Genomic DNA, 26,242 nt, shown 5'->3' on the forward strand with positions numbered 1-26,242 from the left:
CAACAGCTGCTTCCCCTGGCCTGGTATAGGTTTATAGATGACATCTTTGTGGTCTGGACTCATGGTGAAGAAACACTCCTTAATTTCCTCCGTAACCTCAACTCCTTTTCGAATCTGAATTTCACCTGGTCCTTCTCCAAAACCCAAGCCACCTTCCTGGATGTTGACCTTCATCTTGTTGAAGCTCACATCCACACCTCTGTCCATATCAAACCCACAAACAAACAACAGTACCTTCACTTTGATAGCTGCCATCCATTCCACATCAAACGTTCCCTTCCCTACAGCCTAGGTATTCGTGGCAAACGTATCTGCTCCAGTGATGAATCCCTCAACAATTACACCAATAACCTGACCAGTGCTTTCCTCTCCCGCAACTATCCTGCAGACCTTGTCCACAAACAGATCTCCCGAGCAATACATTCCTCCCTGTCCAACAACAATGTTCCTACCCCCAGACCACACAGAAGCATCCCCCTTGTCACACAATATTGTCCTGGCCTCGAATACATCAACAAATTACTCCGCCAAGGATATGCTTTTCTCAAGTCAACCCCTGAAATGAGATCATCCCTTGACAAAATTCTCCCCACACCAACCAGAGTTGCCTTTCGTCGCCCCCCTAACCTCCGTAACATCCTTGTTAAACCCTACAATATTCCCAGACTACCTTCTCTACCCAGCGGTTCCTACCCCTGTAACCGACCCCGCTGCAAAACCTGCCCCATGCATCCCCCCACAACCACTACTCCAGCCCCGCTACTGGTAAAACATACACAATTCAAGGCAGGGTCACGTGTGAAACTACACATGTCATTTAACAGCTGACATGCCTGCACTGCACAGCCTTTTACATCGGTATGACAACAACTAAACTGGCTGAGCGTATGAACGGACACAGACGAACTGTCCGCCTAGGAGATGTCCAATACCCAGTAGCAGAACATGCCCTCCAGCATAATTCTAGGGACCTAGGAACCTGCTACACCGTATGTGCCATTTGGCTTCTCCCACCCAACACCAGTCCCTCTGAACTGCGGAGATGGAAACTTGCACTCCAACACATCCTTTTATCCCGCCATCCCCCTGGACTGAACCTATGTTAAACCATCTCACTCTCATTTACTCTTCAGTCTTCTCCTCTTTTCCTTTCCTCTTTAGCCATTCACGCATCTTTCCATCCTACATAGTTGTGTTTATCTTTATACTGTATACCTCTTTACTTCTGTATGCATCCTCTTTGGTTTGAAGCTGGCACAGTACTTACAGTAGAATACCTTTGGCTTCCCTTTGACAACCATGCCTCCATCCTTGCTACCCTACCTGTTTTCCTTTCCCTGTTGCTTCATAACCTGGATTGTGAGTAACTGAATCCACTTTTCCTTCTTCCCTTTCTTTCCCCTCTCTCCTCCCTGATGAAGGAACATTTGTTCCGAAAGCTAGGAACGTAAATTTTCGGTTCTGTTTTTTATGTATCTATCGGCAGTACTGAGCTGAGGTAAGTACTGGCCAGCCCCTCTCTCTCTTTGTTAGAATGTGATATTTGTACATGCTTCTTTCCCTCCAAAGGCACACTTTCTTTCCTTATATTCAACATTTTTGTTCAAATCCTGTCAAGTGCAACTTCACACCTCTACTGATCTGAACTGATGATTCATGTCTTGACAAACATGACAGAAGATGCATTAGTGCTTCCACATACTGTAAACAACTGCCAGCACTAGACTTAAAACTAAAATAATGTATAAGCAAAAACATGGATAACGAACAAGCATATAATGGTGTCTACCTGTATACACATAAATTTTATTGAGAGGATATGTGATTTTATTTCAGTGATTACAAAATCTATGCAAATTTATAATGAACTTGACAGTCTGAGCCCATTTATCAGCATGACATTGCACCTCCTCTGGGCTGAATGTATGAACTGATTCAGTTAGGATTGTATGGCTTTGTATATTTTATGTTTATATTGAACAATGGAAACTCCAGGTTGGAATACAGCACCTCTGTTGACATTAAACCCACCAACCACCAACAGTATCTGCATTTTGACAGCTGTCATCCCCTTCTCATCAAAAAATCCCTCCCATATAGCATGGCCACCCAAGAACAGCATATCTGCAGTGACAAGAACTCCCTTACCCAGTATACACAGTGTCTCTCCATGGCTTTCATATACAGGCACTGTCCCCAAACCTAGCCCCAAACAGATTTCCTGTGCTGTTTCCATTCACACTCCCAATCCTCTCACCACCCTAAAGAACCAGCCATAAAAGGATGCCCACTTTATCACCCAGTACCACCTCAGACTGGTTAAAACTGAACCACATCCTTCGCCAGGGCTTTGATTACCTATCATCATGCCCCAAAATGAGGGACATCCTACCTCAAATCCTCCACACCCCTCCAACAGTGGTGTTCTGTTGCCCACCCAACCTCTGCAGCACCCTAGTCCATCCTATGCCAGTCCAAATCCCAAACCATTGTCACAACAATAATATCCCTGTGGAAGACCCAGGTGCCAGAACTGACTAATCCACCTACACAGCACTTCCTACTCCACTCCTGTCAGAGGTTTATCCTGCCCAATCAGGGACCAGGCCACCTGTGAAAGCAGCCATGTCATTTACCAGCTCTGTTGAAATCACTGCACAGCTTTTCACATTGTCCATCAGGATGAACGCCCACCGTCAAATTGTGGCCAAGTGCAAACTAGACTACCTCGTGGCACAACATGCATCTGGACAATAACATGCTTGATTGCAATGGCTGCTTTACCACCCGAGCCATCTGGATAATTCCCTCCACCACCAGCTTTTCTGAACTGTGCAGATGGAAGTTATCCTTACAAAAAATTCTCTGCTCCCGTAATTATCTTGGGCTCTAACTACAGTAACATTCCGTCCCCACACCCTCTACCCAACAGTTTGCATCTTCTCTTTCCTATCATTTCCTTCCCATCCCCATCTCCCACCCTCATTGTTCGCTACCCTCTGTGAACGCACTCACCCATCTTTCCCTGCTCCTCTCCTCTTTTTACTCCATTTTCCCCACCTCCCTGCCCCCCAACATTCTGACTGTTGCCATTCTAGTCCCTGCACACTCCACCGACACTGCTTCTCTCTCCCCCATCTGTACACTATCCCTTCTCCTGCCAGATGACTGCTTACATTCTATGTGATAGCTGCAGTCTGGTCCGAGCTGTCTGAGTTGGCGGTCGTGTGTATGCTTGTGTGAATGAAAGGTAGGTGTTTCTTTATCTGATGAAGGCTGAGGCCAAAAGCTTATGTGTAAGTGTCTTTTATTTGTGTCAACTTTATGTATATATTCATATCTTTACCTCCTTGTAATGACTCACATAAAATTTACATGTACATTTGGACGACATCTGTATAATATGTATTGTCTATGTATGATTTGATAAATAAATAAAATAAAATAAAATAAATATTCTGTCACTGAGGTCCCATCTGCATTTTTATTACTTTGATATTAAACAAGGATTACATCTTTCTCTTCCATTGATATTTTCTCTTTCTTAATACACTTTTGTCATCACTAAATGTTGTCACTTTCTGTCTTTGGTCAATACTATGACTGCTTTATGGATTCTCTGCTTAGGAATTAATCTAAGTAAAAATTTTTCTGTAGAGTGTTTCTTTTTTTTGTTTTTGAAACTTTCACATGCTGTTTCTATAATGAATGGTCTTCTTTATTTCTCTAATACAAGCTGTTGTGAATTTATTTCCCTGTGAGTCTTAATATCTGTTTTGTTAACCTGGCTTCATTCAGTTAGAAATAAATTTTTACTTTGTGTGTTACCTTCTTTCCCATCTTCCATGCCTCCTGTATCTTCTTGTTTTGGTTTGGAGTATGTGTTGATACTTAGGTTTCTAATCTTCCATTTTTTATTATACTGTTCTTTTATTTTGTGCCTGATGTATGTCTCTCTGTCATATCTACACCACTTTCTTCAGCCTTTCTTCCATGACCTCTAACTTGCTGCCACTTTTAAATTCCTTAGTTTTCATATTTTATCTATTGTTGATTTCTTATCAATTTTCATCTGTGCTGGGCTGTGTAGTGCAAGGCGATTCTGGATAATCATTTTCTTTTAAAAACATCACTATTTATCATCTTCTGCAACTGCCTCTAAAATATGGGTGTATCCACAGTCAGGCTGAATCTAGAAGTGCACATATTGTTCTACATCTTTATTTTGTTGCAGCACATTACTGTGAATGATGACATACAATCATTCTACTTTGAAATATCACTTGAGGTTATGACTGTTATCATAGTTTGAATGCACCAGATTTTGAATTAAAAAATCACATTTGATTCATAACTCAGAGGTCCTGCTGCAACCAAACTAACATAGAAAGGTCAGTTGGATTAGACAATGATGAAACCTCTAAAGACCAGGCTAGAACAATAAACAAAAATAATGTAGTTCTTCAGTTTTCCCTAGCATATTTTATAATAAAATAATTCACAAGTGTGCACCCAGGTGTTAGAATGCACCAATCACAATATTTTGGCAATCAATTCTGTTGTCATTATCAGTAGGCAGTGCCGCTGCAAATTATCTGTAACAAGAATGATGGCAAACAACAACACCTGTAGCTGACAGACGTGTTGTGTACGCTTGGGTGGACACACACACACACACACACACACACACACACACACACACACACACACACACACACACACACTCATTCTCTCTCTCTGTTGCCCAGATTCAAAGATGAATAGTGGCAACAAAACTGAGTAAAAAAGTGTGGGTAAGGGAATGGGGCAGGAGAGATAGTGGTTCTAAATGTTGCAGACACTCAGCAGCTGTTGTAGTTATTGGTACTGAGGTGTGTTGCATGGTCTGGGGTTTGTTTTTAGACATAGTTTGGAAGATGGTTACTTCACCAACCTACATATAATGTTGCACTGCCGGTCTATGTTATGGCTTCTTTCACACATGGCACCAATGTGATAGGAAAGGAAATACTAGTGACTGGATTGCATTGGGGGGGGGGGGGGGGGGGAGGGGTAGGGGGAGTTCATGGGAAAGGTCTTACAAATGGGTCATCTATGAAGGAATACTCTATAGGTGCAGGATTAGAAGCAAGGGTGGCTCAGGGATCGAATAGAATGTTGCATAAGTTGTCTGGGCAATAGAATATTATTTTGTGTTGATTATCCTATGGATCATGACACAACAACGGGTAGTCAAAGCTCTGGTGAAAGATGTGACTCAGGTTTTCAAGGCCTAGGGCGTACTGGATGGTAAAGAGCGTATGTCAGTGGCTGGTTCACAATGACAATAGGTTCATTGTTGTCATACAAAGAAATGGCATGGGAATCCTGTTTCTAGACTCATTGCCCAGGATACTGACCATCTGTAGATGCTTCAGCACGGTTAATGGCATATTTGGATACCTCCTACTTACCACTCCAGATCTGACAGCCATAAGTAACAAGGTTATGCTGGAGAGACTTTGGGCATAGAATGGAAGCATCACTAGTGACCTGTGTATTTGATATGGACAGAAGTGAGCCATCTCAGAGGAAATCAACATCCAGGAACATCCACTGAGTTGACATGGACCAAGAGAAGTGGATTTGGGAGTAGTTGGAGGAAAAAGCAATAGCTGTCCTTGGCACACATCCAGATTAGGAAGATGTCATCAATGAGTCTGAACTAGACAAAGGTAGCTTAGTGCACTGAGTGAATGCAAAGACTTCCTGGAAGTAACAAATAAATTTCCATGTGAGTGTCCATTGCAGTTCCATGAATCTATAAGTTTGGTATTCGAATGAGACATAATTATGAGTTAAAATGTGATTTGCCAAAAGGATAAGGACGAAGATGGTGGTTGGATGTTCTTTCTTTTCCAGCAGATTGCCCCTCTTTCTCTGTATGGTCAACATTTTCACAGTTGCAAAACTGGGACAGACTATGAAAAATTGAAGTTTGAAGTCTCTTACACTTAAGAAATAAAAAATATGAAACTAAAGGATAAGTATGAACATTATACGACACTGAAGGAGATGGTATATGTAGTAAATCACCAGTTACTACGCCTACTGCCAACAGGGATCTACAGCAAGCATCATGCATGTTGACGTTCAAATGGCATGGCCATAACTACCCGAGGTGGCTACCAGGGGCTGGCCAGTCACTGACAATTGTCACCATCTCCAATATGCATGTACAACATTACACTAGGGACACCTGACATGGAATGGATCTTTAGCAAAGCATGTATAGGCCTCCAGGGAAATGTGTTCAAATTTGTAAAACGCTTTCACTGCATCTTGTTGATATCACTCCATTACCCAATAAATTGTATCTATCTTATGGTCATTTGTTTCTAGTTAGAACACAAGCAGCGACATTGAAGCCAGGATTTTTGTGTGTTTTGGATTCTGTAGTTTCCTGCCATCTAGCTCTTACTCCAGTCACTTCTGCAACAGCAGCAGGCATAAATGGTGGTTGTTGGCTACGTTGACACAGGCTCAGCCATCAGTTCTTCACTCACCAATGTCCCCCCCCCCCCCCCCTCCCCCAATAACGAGCCCACGAAAGACTCGGAAGCTTACAAGAAGTGGCTTCACCTACATTTCTTGGTGTTCTAGGTGGTTAACAACGAGGTCTGTAAGGCTTTTTTCTTATGATGGATATCCCCTTGTATGTATGACTTACTGTGCTAGTTAGCTGCTCTGCAAGAACAAGGCTTGCTCTGTCTTGGTTACATGTAGTTTTCTGTCCTCCTCAATCCTAAGTGTCAGTTCATCAAGGCTAAGTATCAAGAGTCTTATGCAAACATCACAGTCAGAGATGCAATCATTCATTTCGCCCCAGATAAGAAGATGCATCAATATGCCCTTCAGTTTGAGGACCCTATGTCAGAAGAGGTTTTTAACACTGCAAAGTCATTCAAGGTCTCCTGCGTTGCAGGCCACCAATTAGAGGCTTGGAGTGATGTCACTGTTGTTGCCGGCATGCAGCCCTGCTGCATGGAGCATAGTGTGCTGGGGGAAGAGGAAGTAGTTGCAGTACAAACAAGCCAACCAGGCCAACAGAGACAAACTTGTCATTGGTAGCAGGAACAGTGAACACCCCTTCTTTCATGCCCCTCATTTCATACAGCACGAGCAGGCAGCCTGCCCTAAGCAGTGGTGGACCTCTTGCCATTTAAAACAAAATTCACATAGCAGCAGTACATCGATATCCCCCCCCCCCCCCCCTTCCCGCTAGGATTCACTGTAGGAATCAAAGGATGTCGTATTCATTCTGTTTCATCATTGTGTTTGCTGTTATCTGCATGCCAGAACAAACTTTTCATTGAAGTGCGAGTGATGGATAAGCCATAAACCCTACAAGTCAACAAGGGGGCCAACGTGTCCCTACTCAACTAACAGATGCATGCCATGCTTGGTTCCACACTGCAGATGTGTGAAGCATTGGTTGATAATGTTACAACAAGCAGCATATTTCTATTCTTGGCCAGTTCATGGATGACACCATTTACCAGTCAGCTGTTCATTCTGTTATTTACTTGGTGGTTAACAATGCCAGTGATTACAATTCGTTAGGATTAGATGCCTTTCCTACTTTTGGTTTTTCTGTCACAGATGCAGTGCATCTGGTTTCAGACCAAGTACATTATCATAAACTGGATTCCTTCTGACTTTTCGGTCTGTCTGCCCCAGAGTTAGGTAGTGCAAACAATTTCCTGGCACACATTGCCCTCAAGCCCTCCACCAGCCCTTGTGTCACTCAGAGTGATTAGACCGATTTCCTCACATGAATAGGCTATGCCCTTAGTGACTGTAAAGAAGATATCCAGTCAACTTCAGCTCTGTGGCATGTTCAATGTCACTATTAACGCACGGCCAGTCATAGACACTTACTCCCTACCTCACCTGAAGGAGTTGGCTAGGGACAATTCTTTTCAAAAATTGAGTTGGCCAAAACCTACCTTCAGATTCTGTTGGATGAGACATCAAAACAGTTGATTGTGGTTTATACATCTTTCGACCTCTATCAATATCAATAACTAATGTTTGGGGCCATTAGTGCTCTTGCAGTCTTTCAACATTTTTTAGAACATGTTATGATTGTTGCCTTCACTGTATTAATTACTTTGATGATATTGTCCTGACAGCTGCTATCACACATGGTCACCTGCAGAACCTCTGTTCTTTGTTTACTGTTCTACAGGTCGTGGGCCTCAAATGTTATCTCGCTAAATCTCACTTTTTTCAGCCTTCCTTTGTTTATCTGGGTCACAAAATTTCCCGGTTGGGTGTGCGCCCCATTGAAGAACATGCCACCACCATTATGGCTTTTCCCCATCTGTCTAATTTATACAAACTTCAGTCATTCCTTGACAAAGTGGCATACTATCACAAGTTTATTCACAGAGCTGCTACTATCACCCACCCCCTGCACCTGTTGCTTCAGAAAAGTGCTCCATTTGTTCAGTCTTCTGCCTGTGAGCATGCTTTTATGCAGCTTAAGGATTGTCTTTGTCCCAAATAGTGTCTTGCAATATTTCAACCCAGCAAACAACTGGTACTGGTCACAGGTACATCCGAGTGAGGGGCGGTGGTGGTCCTGTCCCACTGCCATTCAGATGGCTCTGACCAGCCTATTAACTTTGCATCAAAAAATCTAATTTGACTCAGCAACATTTTTCTCAGGTGGAAAAAGAAGCTTTTCCTATTGTCTAATCCTTCAAAAATGTTCATGTCTTCTTGTAAGGTCCAAAATTCCATTTAATTAGCAACCATAAAGCCCTTGGTTTCTCTGTTTTGCCTATGGCATCCTTCCCAGACAAAGCCACTCATCATCTTCAGCGTTCGGCTCTGGTCTTGTACCAGTAAAATTATGAGACCTATTCTCATCCCAAGTCACAACATGTGAACACAGATGCTCTGTTCCGGCTCTCCATGGGCCATGACTCCTCATTCAGTGAGGGGGAACTGCTTTGTTTTCAACTGGATACAGAAGCAAGGCACACAGCGGATGGCTTCCCAGTCACTACCTCCCATATCGTCTCTGCTATGGCAGTGGCTCCAGTGTTCTGGGGGATCATATGCATGATACAACATGACGGGTCCGACCATCCACGGTGCCACACCTGCTCTGGAATTTTTATGCATTGCACCATTGCCACTCTCTCTTGTATGGTGTTAGTCTCCTGTAGATGGAAGGGTTTACTCCCCGTGTCATGGTTCCAGCAGCTCTACAGCGAGATCTCCCTCACTTATTACATCATGGTCACTAGGGGGAGAACTCCCACACAAAACTGTGGGTGCGCCACCATGTGTTTCGGTTGGGCATCAGGCATTGACTGCAAGGTGGAACACCTTTTCGTGGTCTGACGCAAGTGTTTGGGTCAGCAGGTGGTACTGCGCACTGTTGTGTCGCCATGGATGGCCCCTACACAGCCTTGTGAAATAGATCACATTGATTTCATCGGTCCTTTTTTGAATACTTCTGGTTATTGGCAATTGATGCTTTTTCTCATTTTCCTTATGTCGTTTGTCCTCTGTCTATGGCAGCACACGTGACTGTCAAGGCCCTGATGAAGTGTTGAAGATATGCTCCAAATTGGCTTGCCTTGCATCCGTTTTGGAAAATTCTACTCAGTTTGTGGCTCAATCTTTCAAGGACTTCTTTATGCACAATAGCATTTGTCATATCACAGCACCTCCCTTCCATCTGCCCTCTGAGCTCCTGCATGCCACGGATACTACCCAGCCTTTTGTTGTTGAGCAGGTGTCCCCCAGTGGCACCAGTCGCATCAACATTTGTAACAGGCACACCAGTCTGGGATAGGGCATTTCTATGGCAGCCTCACTGGATTCTGCCCATCATCCACAACTGGTGCAGTTGCTGTGTCTTTATGGTTTACACCGTATATCACCTCATGGCATGCCACCAGAAGAAATTGCATCACAGGATGAGCACAGGGCCCCTCCTCAGGCTGTGGACCTGACATCTCATTTCATCACTGGCCTTGGCTGCTCTGGGAGTTGAGCAGGCCTCGTAGTGCCTGCTTACCGTAGCAGTGGGGAAATTGTCAGCACTGACGGCAGGCATGCTTCCTCCTGCAGCCTGTGCTGGCACCTGCCACTGCACTGAGCAGGCACTGCCATCAGAGGCGATGGAAGCCAGATGTCCATAGACAGAGCCTCTCATTTCCAGTCTGCTATCATTGTTAATCATACCAGCGTGCCATCTCATAGACTCTAACATCCAGATGGGTCCCATCCTCATCGCCAGTCATGTCTACAGCTCATCCTGGAATCTGTGGGTGGCCCTTGTCCCAATCATTTTCATCTGCACACACCAGTCCAGGTGGATTGGGAAATCCCCCCACCTCTGACTGCCGCCCCCAGCTCTGCGAAGTCAAATAGCATGCTCACAACTACCCAAGGCAGCCACCAGAGGCAACCTGGTCATGAACCGCTGTCATCATGTATGCCACGCATAAGCAGTGCTACACTAGTGACACCTGACATGGATAGCACCTTTATACAGGCATGCACAGACCTCTGGGAAATTAAGTGTTAAATGTGTTCCGAGATGTGCAAACTACTTTCATTTTATTCTGGTTGATGTCACTCCATGAACCAGCAAATTGTATCTCTTTAACCTGTTAAGTGGGTAGTTTGCGCGCGCGTGCGCCTCTTCCACAGTGGGTAATACACACCAGCGCGCACATTCGCGGTAGTGATGCGCACTGTTCTCACATTTTCCTTCGTGTTTTCACTGTTGGATTTAAATTGATATTGGGTGGAAATGAATAAAATATATTGCAGAAGTTAACAAAACTGTATTTTCACAATATTGCATATCGTTTTCAGTGTGAAACACTTAAAAACAAGGTGCTGCACACAAGGTAACTTCGCATTCTGCGCACCAGTATGAAGTCTCTTTGCAAAGGCCTTTTCTCGTACACGCCACACACCTCCTTGTTGGTCTTTTCTTTGTTGTGGGTGGCAGAAAGTCTGGAAAATTCCTGGCTGTAAGGCGTGTTGCTTTTGGTGTTCAAGGTGGGCGTCCTGCTGATGTCCCTTGATGTGGTGAAGATATGGTCACCAAGACTAATCGGGAAGCTCATTCTACTTTGTTCGCCACCATGCTTCTTGTGCAGAATGTATGCATTGTCGCATGCAATGTCCAACAAGTGGCAGATAAGCTTCTGATAGTATTTTTTTCAGCCTGCTTCTGGCCATCTGGTAGCTTTGTAACTGAGAATCGCACCTATCTCCCCCCCCCCCCCCCCCCCATATTCTTGTTGTAGTCAACGACAACTTCTTCAAGTTTACATTTACAAATGTATCGTCATGGAAGGTGCTGACCATAACAACGTCTCTTTTGTCTTTCCATTTCATTACCATCTGCTTGCCTTTGTACCCTGTTATGTACTCCCCTTTCTTCAGTTTTTCCTTTTTTACGAAGTCTTGCCACATTGTGCCAACAACATCGGTGTTATTGCTGGTTAGTTTGTCCACCAAATCTGTACTGGTGTACCAGTTGTCAAGATAAATACAGTGGCCTTTCTCGAGTAGATCGTGTGCAAGCTCCAAAACAAATCGAAAGGTTATTTTTTGTCTGGGTAATGGTTACCATAATTAGTGTCCCTTCCAGTGTAAACAATAAAGTCCCATACATACCCGGAACTGCTTTCACAGAGTTCGTACCATCTGATGCCAAATATGCTACGCTTTGATGGAATATATTGCTTCCATCCAAGCTGTCCTTCCCAGAGCAACAACGATTCGTCAACGGTGATGTTCCTTTCTGGCATGTACACTGATGTGAATTTACGCCGCAGTTACTCCATAATGGGGTGAATTGTGAATAGGTTTCTGCTGATAGTGCCTAGTGGATCATTGTCAGCAAAGTGGAGGAATTTCAATAGAAGATGAAACCGCTTTTCTCTCATCACTTTCCTGAAGAAAGGTGTGTCAACTGATTCCCTCTTTGAAAAGTACATTTTGTGGTCTGGTTTGTGAAGAATTCCTTGAAGTACAAGCATTCCAATAAGTGTTTTTACCTCGTCGCGTGTAGTGTTCTGCCAACTGTGAACCCTGGAGCGTTCTGCTAAATTAGGATGAGAAGCTACGAACTGTTCTGTATATAAGTTCATCTGTTCAGCTATCATTGTGCACAAAGCATCATCCACAAAACACATAAAACAACTTATCACATTGTTTTGTTTTAGAGGCACAACTGTACCACTTTTACCACTGAACAAATATTGAATACGAACTGAACTAGCACGCACAAATTCACTAGGTACCGTCTGCTACAGTAGTGTCTCGTCGTCAAATGTTTCTGAATCGAAGTCACTTTCACTAGTCTCAACATCTGTATCTTGAAAACTTTCAGAACTGTCACTGAAATTATCGTCACTTTCTAAAAGCAGCTTCTCAATCTCCGAATCTGATAAACGACTTCTTTTCGCCATTGCAAAAGATCACTCACTAACACTGCGGTAAACACAGACAAAAAAGTCGCGCTTTTGTGGCTGCTTCACAGGACGCATTTTCTCGATGCACGCTCGGGTGGACAATGTTATAACTAGCCTAGAAAATGCTGTGTTGCGTGACAAGAGCCGCCATCTAGTGGACAAAGCTCAACTAACACCACAGTGTCAACAGCAGGCCGATAACTTGTCATTCCCACTAGCTACTAGCCAAAGAACGCAGTGGATGGATATATCCGTTGAACCCACTGTGCAATAGCAGAGCATGGACGAATATATCTGTCATGCCCACTTAAAAGGTTAAAGGCCATGTGTTTCCTTACATTCTTAGTTAGAACAGTATATATGCCAATAACGGAAATGGAAACACAGCCAAACAGACATACAAAGCAGGAAAAAATATCCTGAATCACTAGCTTTCAAACTTTTACACGACTTCCTCACAAAGTGAAATATTCATGGAGAAAGTATTGGGAAGAAATAAATTCCCTTCACCTTTCCCAGATATAGGTCTATGCCTATTCCTGACACGTCACCGATGTATGGTAGAGGGAATATAGCCCAGAATCATCATCAGCCTCACTATCATGCCCGCCCACCCCTCCCTTCCAGCTTGCTGCAACCCATTCCTATTATATTAAAGAGTGGAACATGCAAAGAAGTACTGTCAACACCACTTTATGTAAGGCTGAATTTTGTGTTTTTTACCCTCAGGGTTATTATATAAGATGAACATTGAACGAAGAAATCTTTCCCAGCTCATACTGGAATTTGGGGTTTCAGAATTCTGTGAGTAAGGCTCTCCACAACATACAAATGCCGTTCTTGACACTGGTGATGCCACATTCATCTCCATCAATATTTGTCACACATACTGGTGGTAAGCAGTCCCTTTGGTTGAATTCTTCAACTGATAGCTCAAACCATTATTTATCAGTCAATGCTTGATCATTTAAATTCTCCCACTGCTCAACTAACCCTTTAACTATGATTTTATACCATGAACTTCTTTCTGATATTCTGCTTTTTGTCATTTGAGTGGTGAGGCTATGTTCTGTGAACTAGATTTTATTCAGTGCTGCACCCTATGATCCTTCAACTTTTAGCTTTTATTAATAATCATCGGTTAACTATAGCTTATTAGTAACATTCCAGAATGTGAATTTACACTGAAACATCAAATAGTCAATGTTGACTCTTTTCTTGCCAAACCTTGTTTCACTTTTGAGCCATTGTTCCAAGTAGCTATTCCTTCAATTTGTCTATAGATATCCATTTACATTTCAATTTTCTGTGTTTCCTATCTGAGGTAGTTGCCTAAAAGTTGTGTAAACCAGAAGTTATAATTATTTACATATGATTACTTGCAAATATCATACATATACATCCAGCAGGCCTGGAATGAGGACACATGTAAACCATCTGGTCAAAAGTATTTGGACACCTATTAGTGGACATCAATATGGGATTGTTCACCCTTTGCATTTATGATGGCTTAAATCCTGCTGCATTTTCAATAAGGAGTCTGAATACCTTAGAAGTCTGTTCTCCCTCAAGAGCTGAAACCAGAGAAGGTAGTGATGTCGGGCACTAAAGTCTGGAGCAAAGTCAATGTTCTAATTCATCCCAAAGGTGTTCCACTGGGTTCAGGTCAGAACTCTGGACAGGCCAGTCCATTCTAGGAATGTTATTGCCCACAAATGGTTACCATGCAGATACTGCTTTATGACAGTCTGCAGTGTCATCCTTATATAATCGATCATCATCTCTGAACTGTTCCGCTACCCCATACAGTACACAATGCTGTAAAATGTATTTATTTCCTTCTGCATTTAGATTTTCTTAAGTGCAATACAGGGACCACCCCCTAACTATGAGAAACATTCCCATACAATAACACCACCTCCTCTGCACTTCACTGTTGACACTATACATGATGGCAAGTAACATTCTCCAGGCATTCATCAAACATGATCCTTCCTTTGGATTGCCACAGGGTACTGAGTGATTCATCACTCCAAATAATACAATTTCAAGTCATTCACTCCAAAATGGAGTCACTCTTTACACTGCCTCAAGTATCGCTTAGCACTGACTACAGAAATGTATGGCTTATGAGTAGCTGCTCAACCACTGTACTCTTTTTCTTTTTAACTGCCTACATACAGTCATTGTGCTAGTCATTCCTTTGTTTTTCCACTTCACAGTCACATCACCATCAGTCAACTGGGGTTTCTTTAGATAGGCTGAAATGTCCCTGATGGCTTTGTTACTCAAATGACATCCAATGACTAGGCCACATTCAAAGTCAGTGAGCTCTCCTGTTCGATCCATTCTCTGCATCTCATCACATCTAGTGGTCAATTCCATATGATATAGCTGAGTTTAGATACTATTGATCAGATAGTGTACAGCTTCTAGCACACATCAAAAAATTAATTATATTGTACACGTTACATTTGGATGCCATCTTTCTTCACCACAGACACTGGAAAAATAGTAACGCACAAATGACTAATTGTAAGAGCTACTAGTTACTCTTGATAGTGATCAAAAACTTTTATAAACAACATATATGAAATAACTATACCTACAAAGGCTACTTTCAAGATAGCAAAGATAATAAGTAGAGCCATGCACATCTAATGAGTTACCATGCAAATCTGGAACAACAAAATGTGCATAATGCAGCAGGGGTGAAATATTTTGCAGTAGATTAAAAACACTTAGCAAACTGTAAACCATATCTATATTTTCCAGTGTAGCAATCACTTCTCTAACCACGACACATCAAAAGAACTCAACTGAAAGAATTATTCATACTACAAAAATAAAATCACTGTATGTTGTTACTGATACTAACACATTCATCTTTGGAAATAGAAGTTATTCCTTCATCATCGCATAGAGTAGCTGCACGGTCCAAGGCACCTTGCCAAGGTCCGCGTGGCTCCCCCCATCGGAGGTTTGAGTCCTCCCTTGTGTGTGTGTGTGTGTGTGTGTGTGTGTGTGTGTGTGTGTGTATGGTTCTTAGCATAAGTTAGTTTAAGTTAGATTAAGTAGTGTGTAAGCTTAGGGACTGATGACCTCAGCAGTTTGGTCCCATAAGACCTTACCACAAATTTCCAAAAATTCCTTCATAAACATATCATCACTGAATACATAGTACCAAACCAGCAACAGCACATTGTTGTTACTCATTATGTATCTCTCCATGCTGAAAACCAATTATTGAGTCAAGGCTTCAGTTGATGGAAATGGACAGCATTTCAAAAAACAATCTTCTTACCGAGAAAGAAATCAATGTTCACTTTTAAGAAGCATACAGGAGTGGAGATTTGTTTTTAAGAGTGACTGACAGTTGCCAGCCATTGCAGCAACTGTCATTCCTCTATATGTCTTCCTACATTTCATTACAGTGTCCTAGCATTTTAAGCACTCAACAGACTACAACACTGTCTGTAAACAGCCTGCAACATTCAGCTTATGCAATACAGGGTGAACATAAAGTCCGGGGACACTTTCAATTATTTATTGCACAAAAAGTAAACACTGTACAGACGTCATACATATTGCATTTTGAAGAGAAACTCTGAATTTTTTTTTACATACATTCGATATGCAAACCATGAGTGACCCTGCAGATGTCAATACGGTAATCAAATTCTTGTCATACCCATCCCAGCATGGCATCGTCGACTGTGGCAGTTGCTTCCCGTATTCTCTCCCGGAGCTCTGCTACATCACGTGGTAGAGGCGGTACATACACCAGATCTTTAATGTGTCCCCACAGAAAGAAGTCACACAGAGTGAAATCTGGTGATCGGGAAGGTCATTTCGAACTCCAACACACAGGAAGCTCGCTCTGCACCTGAACTTGCCATGTTTGCGACTAGTGCTGACTACCGGCAAATTGCCAAACTATGCTGTGGCGGTATACATGGAAAAAACATCCAGGTTTTCTCTTCAAAATGATATATGTATGATATCTGTACAATGTTTGGTTCGTGTGCAATAAATAATTGAAAGTGTTCCCAAACTTTATGTACACCTTGTATTTCCTTCTCTCACAGTTCTGTAAAATATACAACTTTTTTTACTGACTTATGCAGTCATATTTCAGCTAAATTTTCATTGTAAAGAATTCAAAATTCATCACTCCCGGAGTAACAGTAGATGTGCAAAACCAAGTAATGCCAACAGATCAAAATCAGAAAAATTGGGAAAGTCAGTTATGTGGGAGTGTTTCTTCAATGAGGACATGCCTCTTCTGCCATTTTTATGTAAGTACTGTTAAATCAGTATACACTTACGAATTTCTTCTGGTTCCATGTGCTCTTTAGACAAATCTTCTAAAAATTCATTTTTTTCTGGCTTTGGAGCTTGTATAACATCGACTTTCTCTTTAGGCCATAATACATTTACATTACTGGAGTCAGGAACCTCTTCATATAAATCTCCCTGCTCAGGAAGATGGCGTAGGCTGCCTTTCAAGTCAACTAATAGAAGCCTTGGTGTAAATGTCACATACCCCTTAAACAAACAAAACAAAGGTTGTTCATAAGACCTATTACAAGCATATAGCTTCATGTATTAGCTAAATAGTAAAACTAAAAACAGTAATTTTGAACATTTATATTAAAATCCTTTGTTTTTAAATTACAAAAGTACATTTATTTTCTATTAATATTTGGAAAATTGTCGTCTCTGTTTGTCCTACTTCGTGCAAATGTAAAATTAAAAAAATACTATAACATGAATCTAGAAGATTAACTATGTTTCACAGATATTAAGAACAAAATTTTGAAAATATGAAAGCAATAGCAATGTTTCGGAAGACAGACAATGTTGCATAAACTGTTAAAATTTCATAGTAACATCACAACAGAAAACTCTTGATTTTTTTAAATGTTGAGCATACAAGATGGTAAACTTAATTACAATGCATAAACATTTTAATTTTAATTTGAAGTGAGAAAGCTTGAGGAAAGGTGAACAGTGGTATGACTACAGACTGCACTTCAGTGAACACAAGAAGCACTGACCAGTAAACAGGCATATAGTAGAAAGCAATTGGATGCTCTTTAAGACCATTCACAGATGATGTGGTTGTCCACAACAACATAAAATGCCAGAATACAGAAACAATTTGCAGAATGACCTACAGAGGACTGATGAATGGTGCAGGCTCTGGTAGTTGACCCTCAACATAAACAAATTAAACATATTGTGCATACATAGGAAAAGAAAGCCATTGCTGTACAACTACACTACTGATGAGAAACTGCTACAAACAGTGTTTGCCATAAAATATCTAGAAGTAGCTATCCAAAATGACAAGTGGAATGTACACATGAAACAAACAGTAGAAAAAGCAGAATGCAGGGATGGCATTCCATAGTGAGCCAATAAAGTGCCGCCCAGTGGCTGGTTCTCTCTCAGTTTTTCCATCAGTAGCTGCTATCATCCAAATCTGCCTCTGTGAAGTGAACTTCAACTGCTGCTGTTGTGTAACTAGACTGGATTGGACTTGTGTTTGGATACTGATAGCTGTGTTCCAACTTAATGTGCGACTATAATGACAAGTCTGCAATCTGCACTCCATGAGCTGATATAACATTTTCGTGATGTGCTTCTATTTGATGAGGGTGCGATTTCCACTACTCTTAGACGTATTTGAATCTGTGCTTCATATTATAATTGCAATATCCATGCACAGCAAAGAAGTTGTGCTTAGAATTCCAGGAACAATTATTGTTTGGTTTTGTGAGCTAATGGGCAAATGTTACAGATGCAAATTTTGTGTTCAATACACATTTCTTGACCCTAATGTAGGGATTACAGCAAGTGTGCTTGATCTTCATCTACATATATACTCCAAAAGCAACTGTATAGCACATGACATAGGATATTTCATACAAAAGTCAGTCATTTTCTGTCTTATCCCAGTCACATACTGAGTGAGGGACAAACGTCTGTTTATGAGACTCTGTACATGCCCTCTTCTCTCTTACTCTCACTATCCCCACTAAAGATAACATGATGGTAACAGCATGATGATAGCACAGCCTTTCTGGAGATACAAGGTCTCTAAATTTACTCAACCAGGTTTCACAAGAATTATGTTGTCTTTCTTCCACGGATTTGCATTTAAATTCCCCTAGCATTTCTTTTACATTTTAATATGGGCTGTACTGATCTTTTACGGTATTAGCAGAACATACCTGATTTTGTTCAATGTCTATTGTCATTGCCTACTTGATAAGGACTCCAAAAACTGCAAAAAATTCTCTGGAATTGTTCATGCTACTGTCTTGTATGTGATTTCCTTTACAGGTGCACTTCACTTTCCTAGGATCCTTCCAACAAATGTAAGACTTCCACTCTCCATCTGTAGTATTGATTTTGCTTCATCATTCCACTACACATCACTCCTTAGCTTCACACTTAAGTGCGTAAGTGATGTGAAATGTTCATCAGTAACCTTGTAATCATATATTATTCAGTTCTTTCTTTTGTTAAAGAGAGCTGCCATTCATTAACCAAGTAGAAATTTTGTCCAAGCCTCTCTTCATTTCCTTATTATCACTCTATGAAAATAAGTCCAACTAACGGGAACATTGTTCCTTTACCCACACAAATCTCTCATGACTTTCTGAAATAATGTGCCATTGTACCCTACTTTTTATTACGAGAAGCTTCTGCAGTGCCAGTCATATAAGCATAATGAAAAGATTACAAAAGAAAGAAAAGGATACTGTGCTGTGTATTACCAGAAAAAAATTGAGGATACAATTCCTAAATTTGTTTGATTTCAATTACAAAAGTGGATTATTCCAAAGAGACATATAGCTTCAGCATTCATAGAAATGTTTTTTAAACTAATATTTCAAATTTTGCACCAATTAGAATATAGCAACAACTATAAATTTACCTTGTCTGTTTTACCTTCTCTATAAAGGACATCATGGTTTATGTCTGATACTGATGCACCAGTGTAGTCAAAACCCATTTCCTGCAATAGAAAACAACATGACTGCACTCCAGAAAAACACCTACAGTTTCCTCTATAAAATTAGAGGCTAAATTTGTAAAGAAATGTGTTGTTATAAATAATTCATGTTAAAATCAATATAAATACATATGATAACGATAAAAGAAATGTCAGAGGACATCACAGTGATGTAAAAAAATTAGGCCACGAAAGAGCAGAAAACTTGTATTACAACATAAATAATGAAAGAAAATTAGAAGGTGAGGAATTGCACTGGTTGTTATGTGATTGCTGCCATTTCCACGAATCTAAAATCAATATAGTATATCCTTTTGCAGGTTGGGGACCAGTCCTACAAGAGAGTGCAAGAATTCAAGTACCTAGGGGCACTTTTCACTGAGAACTCGTCATGTGAAGCAGAGATCAATGCCAGAATACAAGCAGGAAACCGATCTTACCACAGCCTAGCACAACAGCTTCGGTCCAGATATCTCTCCAGACAGTTCAAGATTCGACTGTACAAAACCCTGATCCAGCCTGTTGTTCTATATGGCTGTGAGACATGGAGTATCCAGAAACGGGACTTCCATAAGCTCCTTGTTTTTTAGAGAAAAGTGCTTCGGAAGATCTTCGGTCCGGTTCTGGATGCAGATATAGGGGAATGGAGGATCAGATACAACCAAAAGCTTGAGGAACTATACCAGCAGCCCAACACAGCAGGAACTGTCAGAGCCAAACAAAAGCAGTGGGCCGGCCATGTGGCCCGGATGGAGGATCACAGATGGCCTCGGAAGCTTCTGGATTTCACACCTTCTGGAAAGAGACCGCCAGGGAGACCCAAGAAGCATTGGAGGGATGGACTCCATGAAGATTTAAACAAGTGTCAATAGGTGTGAACGGATGGTGGATAGCAGCAAAGGACAGAATACAGTGGAGGAGGAAACTTGTAGATGCAGGTGGTCCACTGGGCCTGATCACGTAGTAGTAGTAGTAGTAGTAGTAGTAGTAGTAGTGTTGGATAAAATGAAACTTGCTACAGATCACGTTTCGAATCAAAGTGGAAGTTCCTTTATTCCATAAGGAAGCTGTTCTCTTCCAAATATTTTCTCAAATGAAATATAAAAGCCTTTGTGGGACTTGGAAAAGTGAGAGCACTGGCAGGCTGAAACTTTCTCTCAATCTGTAACATGTGATAGGACAGACTGGATGTATAACACAGTATGTCAACAGCAACAGTTTGAACTTTTGTTTGGCACACCATTTTATTCTGTTTGCAGTGTCTACAAAATATTACATTGGTTCATGGAAAACACTTCCAAATTAAAGGAAACAAATCCAAGTGTGTCAGCACTTTAGCATTACCTTATTTCTTGCACTACTTATGGTATGAGACACCAAATACTGCTGATTTATTTATTTATCTTGTATTCTGTAGATCCAGGTAGTGAGTTAGTCACAAGGATGTGGAATGTGTCAAATGATGGGCAGTGATTTAGCATACTCAAGGCTGCTGCACAGGCAACTGCATTGAACAGAGCTACTTAGTCATGTCGTGTTACAGGCGACATCGATGAGCAGATCATTGGGCTACTGTTTACAAGCTTATCAATAGCATCGATTTGACATCAGGCTCAAAGAGGATCAATAGTAAAACTGTTAAAGGCACTATCCTTTCTGGCCCTTATGTTTTTGTAGGTGGAAGCTTTCTTTCAGTATTGCTCACACAGATGCAGTTGGCCATGGTAATGGATGGATAACTGTGGGTAATATGATGAGTATAAATGCAGCTTTGGCTGGTCTTGAAAATTTCAAGATGAGGGATGTTATTGTGTATAAGACATTATAAGGAACTTAATTAGTTGATTGGTTTAAAAGAAATCTTTCAACAAAATAACAAAAGAAATGTGAACGACAACAAACTGTTTATAAAGTTAAAAGTTAAATATCCTGCCTGTTGTTTGATGCACCACGAGCTCAACTGTCAGGTGGCTTTAATTTGCATCCATCAATTAGCTCTGTATATGTGCAACTAAGAGAAGGATTCAGAGTTATGCATCGGTAGTTATAAGACAATAGACAAAACAGATCTTGTGCTGCAGTTATGGAATGGAAAGTGCTAGGGAGTCCAGTGAAACTCTCAGCACAGAATTTACGAGAACTGTGTTGCTTACCCAGGTGTAACTGAGCATAAGAAGGCAAACATATTGTACACACACATTCAAAGCAAGCTTGAGTCACCTGGAATTTTCCCTATTTGTGCTGTATTGTACTTCATCAAAATGGTGGAGATTCTGGACTAGTTTTTATCTTTTATTTCAGATATAAATATTTTTCTAAGTATGGAACTCGCACTACAGGAAAGACAGATATTTCATCCATGGTGTTGCAATTGGCAGTTTGCAACCTAATTTAGATGTTCATCCTGAGGACAGCAAAAAAAAACATATATATGTATATACATACACATGTGACTTCTTATGGCCCAGTTTGAGGCCAAAGTTTTGGGTTAATCTTGATACTGTAAGAGGTAACAATATTCTTAGAGCTGGCACTTAGAAACAATCAGATATCATCAACATACAAGTGGTGGTTACAAATGTGAAACAGATATACAGTGATAGAATAACTGGCCAATGACTAAATCTTGAGGGAACCCTGACAGCATATTCTCCATTCCACAGAAAACACTCTGATACATAATTCTCACTAGCTATCAAACAATGACAGCTTGCCAGATAAATTAAAATTTACTATACTGATCTGCTACAAGTGCTTACTCAGGCGACATTTAAGACAGCAAAATTAGAAAGAAAGCTGCTACTTTGAAAAACTGCAACTGTTTCAACAGTTTCAACGTGTTCCTGTTTTTTACCTCTTGTAGTCAAATTTACTTTATGACTGTCAGGTTGAAGGGGTTGGAGGGAAATGTTTCCAGGGTGTAGCCAACCATGCTTCAAAAGGTTCTGCATATATCTACACAGTGAACATGTGGCACTCAAGAAAGAGCTACGATTAGATGCCAGCTGGCACATACTGCTCGACTCGCTGAAATGTCAATCATGAAGTAATTTTCCTTGGAATATAGTGCAACCTTAATATCTACAGAACTAGTATATTTATCATGGAACAACAGTCATAACTAATGCTTGATTACAGCAAACATAGCTGCTTGACAAGCAACTACCAAGGATCTTCAGTGCTTGAATCTAGATAATTTGTAAGGGTGCTTATTAGATAAAATATTAAATTTTTATTTAATTTGTGGGGATACCCAATTTTTTTTAAAAAAATTATGTGCTATGGGAACTTCTTGACACATTTTGCACCAGAATCAGCAGCCTACAACAAAGCAGCATAATCTATGCAACAATTATTTTCATCAATCACATTACCGATGGATGAATCGAAAATGTATTTTTATTATGACCAAGAATATCATAAAGTAATATATGAATGAGAAGTGAGTGTAAGAATTCCAACATATTTCAAATGGCCCCTGCAATATCTGTGGTTACCAACTTTACAGAATAGTATTGTTACTGGTGGTTATCAGCTTTACAGAATAGTTTTATTGCTTGTTTTTGCTGGCTAAAAACTTCATTTAATTTAGCTTCATTGCCTCAGACAATACTAGCGTAAAACAGCTGGAAGAGAAATTATATAAATAAACTAGAACCCACATCTTCAATTCAACACTTTTTAGTGCAAAACACATAAAACTAAGCTTTTTGGCTATTTTATGTGTATTGACACAAGCTTTGCTTGGTACCCAGCTGAACCACAAAGGAATTTTTCACAAGTTTCTACATCTAATCTGCAATTCACAATTAAGTGCCTAGCAGATGGGTCTTCTAAGCACTTTCAGACTGTTTCTCTACCATTCCACTATCTAAGACCACATGGGAGAAATTAACACTTAAGTTTTTCTGTACAAGATACTACTTCTCTTATTTCCATTACATCATTTCTCCCTTTGTAGACTGGTAACAGTACAATATTTTTACCTACAGAGGAGAAAGTTGGTGATGGAAATTTTGTTTTAATGACTGCCACCCCAACTCGCTTATCACTCCATCCTGGACTTTCCGTTGTTTGACAGGCTAATTTTTCTAGTTTTAAACTGCACAGATATACATGTTTTGTGGACTGTTTACAGTAAAGCAGGTCTAAGTGGATATGGATGTCCTCTGATTGTGTTTTGGTATGGCTGTATTTGGTCCCTTGGTAAATATGTTTATGACATTTGAAAACATTATTTGTGGAGAATCTTTTTAAATAATCGGAAGCTTGGCTGTGTGATTTTCACAGAGGAATGGGCTCAGAACAACACCTAGTGTGATTTCATAATTTATGGTTCCCCACTCAAAGTTTAAGTTGTTTTCCTGTAGTGCAGTATGTCAATTTAAACTTTTATGTAAGTAAATTTCTGTGGCATGTCATTACATCTTAATTTCAGAAAGAGAATTTGGGAATCCACATAACTGGTGGGCTTGGGAGTCACAGAACACAATAGGATACTTTTTGTCATTGTGTTCCGTCATGACTAGGCCTATATTTTTGACATCTTAAGCCTTACAAAAGACAGTAATTGTTGGCTGTATTCTCAATGTAACAATGTTTTGCAGCTCAGGCATTATGAAAAAATAAACTGGGGCAGATATTTAAAATATGTGTTGAGAAATATTGAAACACCTTCTTCGTCTTCGAATAAGATAGTTGTTCCAAACTATGCTAACTCTGAAGCAACAGCAATAATGCGGCAGTAAGTGCACCTGGGCTAAGCACTTGGCTATCAACTTATCCAAATCAACATGACTCTCTCCTTATTTGCAACCTATGGTTAGAAATTTCTCTAAAGAGCTAGTGCTGCCATACATAGACAATAACGTCAAATTCCATGGAGTATGCAGGGAACATTTATAATTGGAGTGGGTGAGGAAAAGTAATAGGGCTAACTTCTCCTAGGCGAGTGGAGGAAAAGTGAATAATTCAGTCTGCCTTATGGGTGTAGAAATAAGTTTGGAGGGCAGTGTGGAGGGTAAAAATCGTAGAGGGAGGCCAAGAGATGAATACACTAAACGGATTCAGAAAGATGTAGGTTGCAGTAGGTACTGGGAGATGAAGAAGCTTGCACAGGATAGTTGTAGCATGGAGAGCTGCATCAAACCAGTCTCTGGCCTGAAGACAACAACAACAAAAATCTAGGTGTGCATCAGTCATATAGTAAAACCACAACTTCCCGTTTTACTTTTGAAGATATCAACGCTTATGGACAGAGGGTTGGAATTTTCATGACATTCGTTGGGACCAGGACATAATAATTTTAATGTGTTCTGTTGCTATATATTTTATTATTTAAGAGTTTTTTTTGAAATTGCGAAGAAACGCACGTCATAATCCAAGTATTGTATGCTAACTACATATACCGACGGTCTCGACTGATGGCGAACTGAACTCAGATTATAATGTCTTCCAAAACAAATATTGATCTCCTATGATCAGCATACCACTTTATAAAACATTGTTCTTTCTTTCATTTGCTAGAAAGTACCTGTATATTCCACCAATGACTACCCACAAAATTCGCATAATGACCTAACTGTATTGTCAATATTTCCTTTCCAGATGTCATGCTGAATTTTAAAATTCGCAGTTCAAACAAAAACTCCCCCCATCAACATGCAACTCAACGTCAAAGTCTTTCTCTGCTCACATATATTTTACACACCATTCTGTAACCTATCGAAATTGGATACAATAAAGGTCGATTCACATTGGACGTCAACGGAGCGGACCGGAATGGAAGGCGTTGTAAACTTTAAATGGTGATATGTACATACTAGATAGAACCCACACAACACCATATTTCTTAGTTCGGGACCAAAAGAAGAAAGTGAAATTATCAGATTCCACCCCTAATACAAAAAGTCTAAATACAATATCAGAATTGGAGAACCAACAATGATAAACTTTATTAATAGGCACAGGAAAATCGGTACATAACGGATGTACTTGACAAATTTCTTGACGTTAGCGACAGGCGACGCTCTGCAGATCCATACCGAACGCTAGCGGTGAGAACTGCACTGCTACAGTGTACGAAGCGATGGCAAACGTGCCTGCTATGGCTATCGCTATACCATCTACGGATAAGATATTGCAGTCGTTGAAAGTTTTAGCATTGATGCGTTTACAATTGCTCGTGCTTGTAGCAAATAAAGAAAACTATGCCAGTAGCATTTCCTCATTGCGTTCTGTTATGTTATCTACTCAACATGAATACGTCGTTTCAGTTTGAATGCTGACAATGCAGGAATGGGTACAAATAAATAAAAAATTTGCTGATGCATGTTTCAGATGTTCATCCACAGAAACAGCGATACTGTGTTGTGTGAAAAGCCACAAGAGACTTTTCCAGATAGATAAGAAATCGGTCACAACACTTTCAATTATGAGCACAACTTTAAACGACAGCAGCAAGATCAGCACAGTGAGCCATTAAATGAAAAGAGGTCACTTGAGGATAGCAAACATAATTGTGTAGTATTTACAGTACATAATCATTCCGAGTATTTAGAATCTGAACATCAGACACGGCTAAAGTTCTAAGAGCTGCACTTTTCATCAACTGCTTCATTGAAAAAATACAAAGTATCAACCGAGAAACCTACGCAAGTGACGTTTGTAAAATATAGTGGCTTACATTCTGCTGCTAACAACAGCAAAGGGAATGTGC

At 40.5% G+C, this 26,242-nt stretch overlaps 1 protein-coding gene across 2 annotated transcripts in view; it reads right to left on the bottom strand.

Annotated features, from left to right (window-relative positions):
• Positions 1 to 25,219, bottom strand: part of LOC126484043 (protein misato) — a 93,540-nt gene extending 68,321 nt beyond the window's left edge. The window contains exons 1-3 of one of the 2 annotated variants that reach the window (XM_050107382.1): positions 25,058 to 25,219; positions 19,447 to 19,527; positions 16,826 to 17,045 (exon numbers count right to left, since the gene is read on the bottom strand). In XM_050107382.1, coding sequence (XP_049963339.1) covers positions 16,826 to 17,045; positions 19,447 to 19,527; positions 25,058 to 25,138 — 382 coding nt within the window. In that variant the 5' untranslated portion in view covers positions 25,139 to 25,219. The remainder of the gene's footprint in view (positions 1 to 16,825; positions 17,046 to 19,446; positions 19,528 to 25,057) is intronic. The other variant, XM_050107383.1, reaches the window with a different exon arrangement.
• Between the last annotated feature and the right edge of the window lie 1,023 nt (positions 25,220 to 26,242).

This window comes from Schistocerca serialis, chromosome 6 (assembly GCF_023864345.2).
Source record: "Schistocerca serialis cubense isolate TAMUIC-IGC-003099 chromosome 6, iqSchSeri2.2, whole genome shotgun sequence".
NCBI lineage: Eukaryota > Metazoa > Arthropoda > Insecta > Orthoptera > Acrididae > Schistocerca > Schistocerca serialis.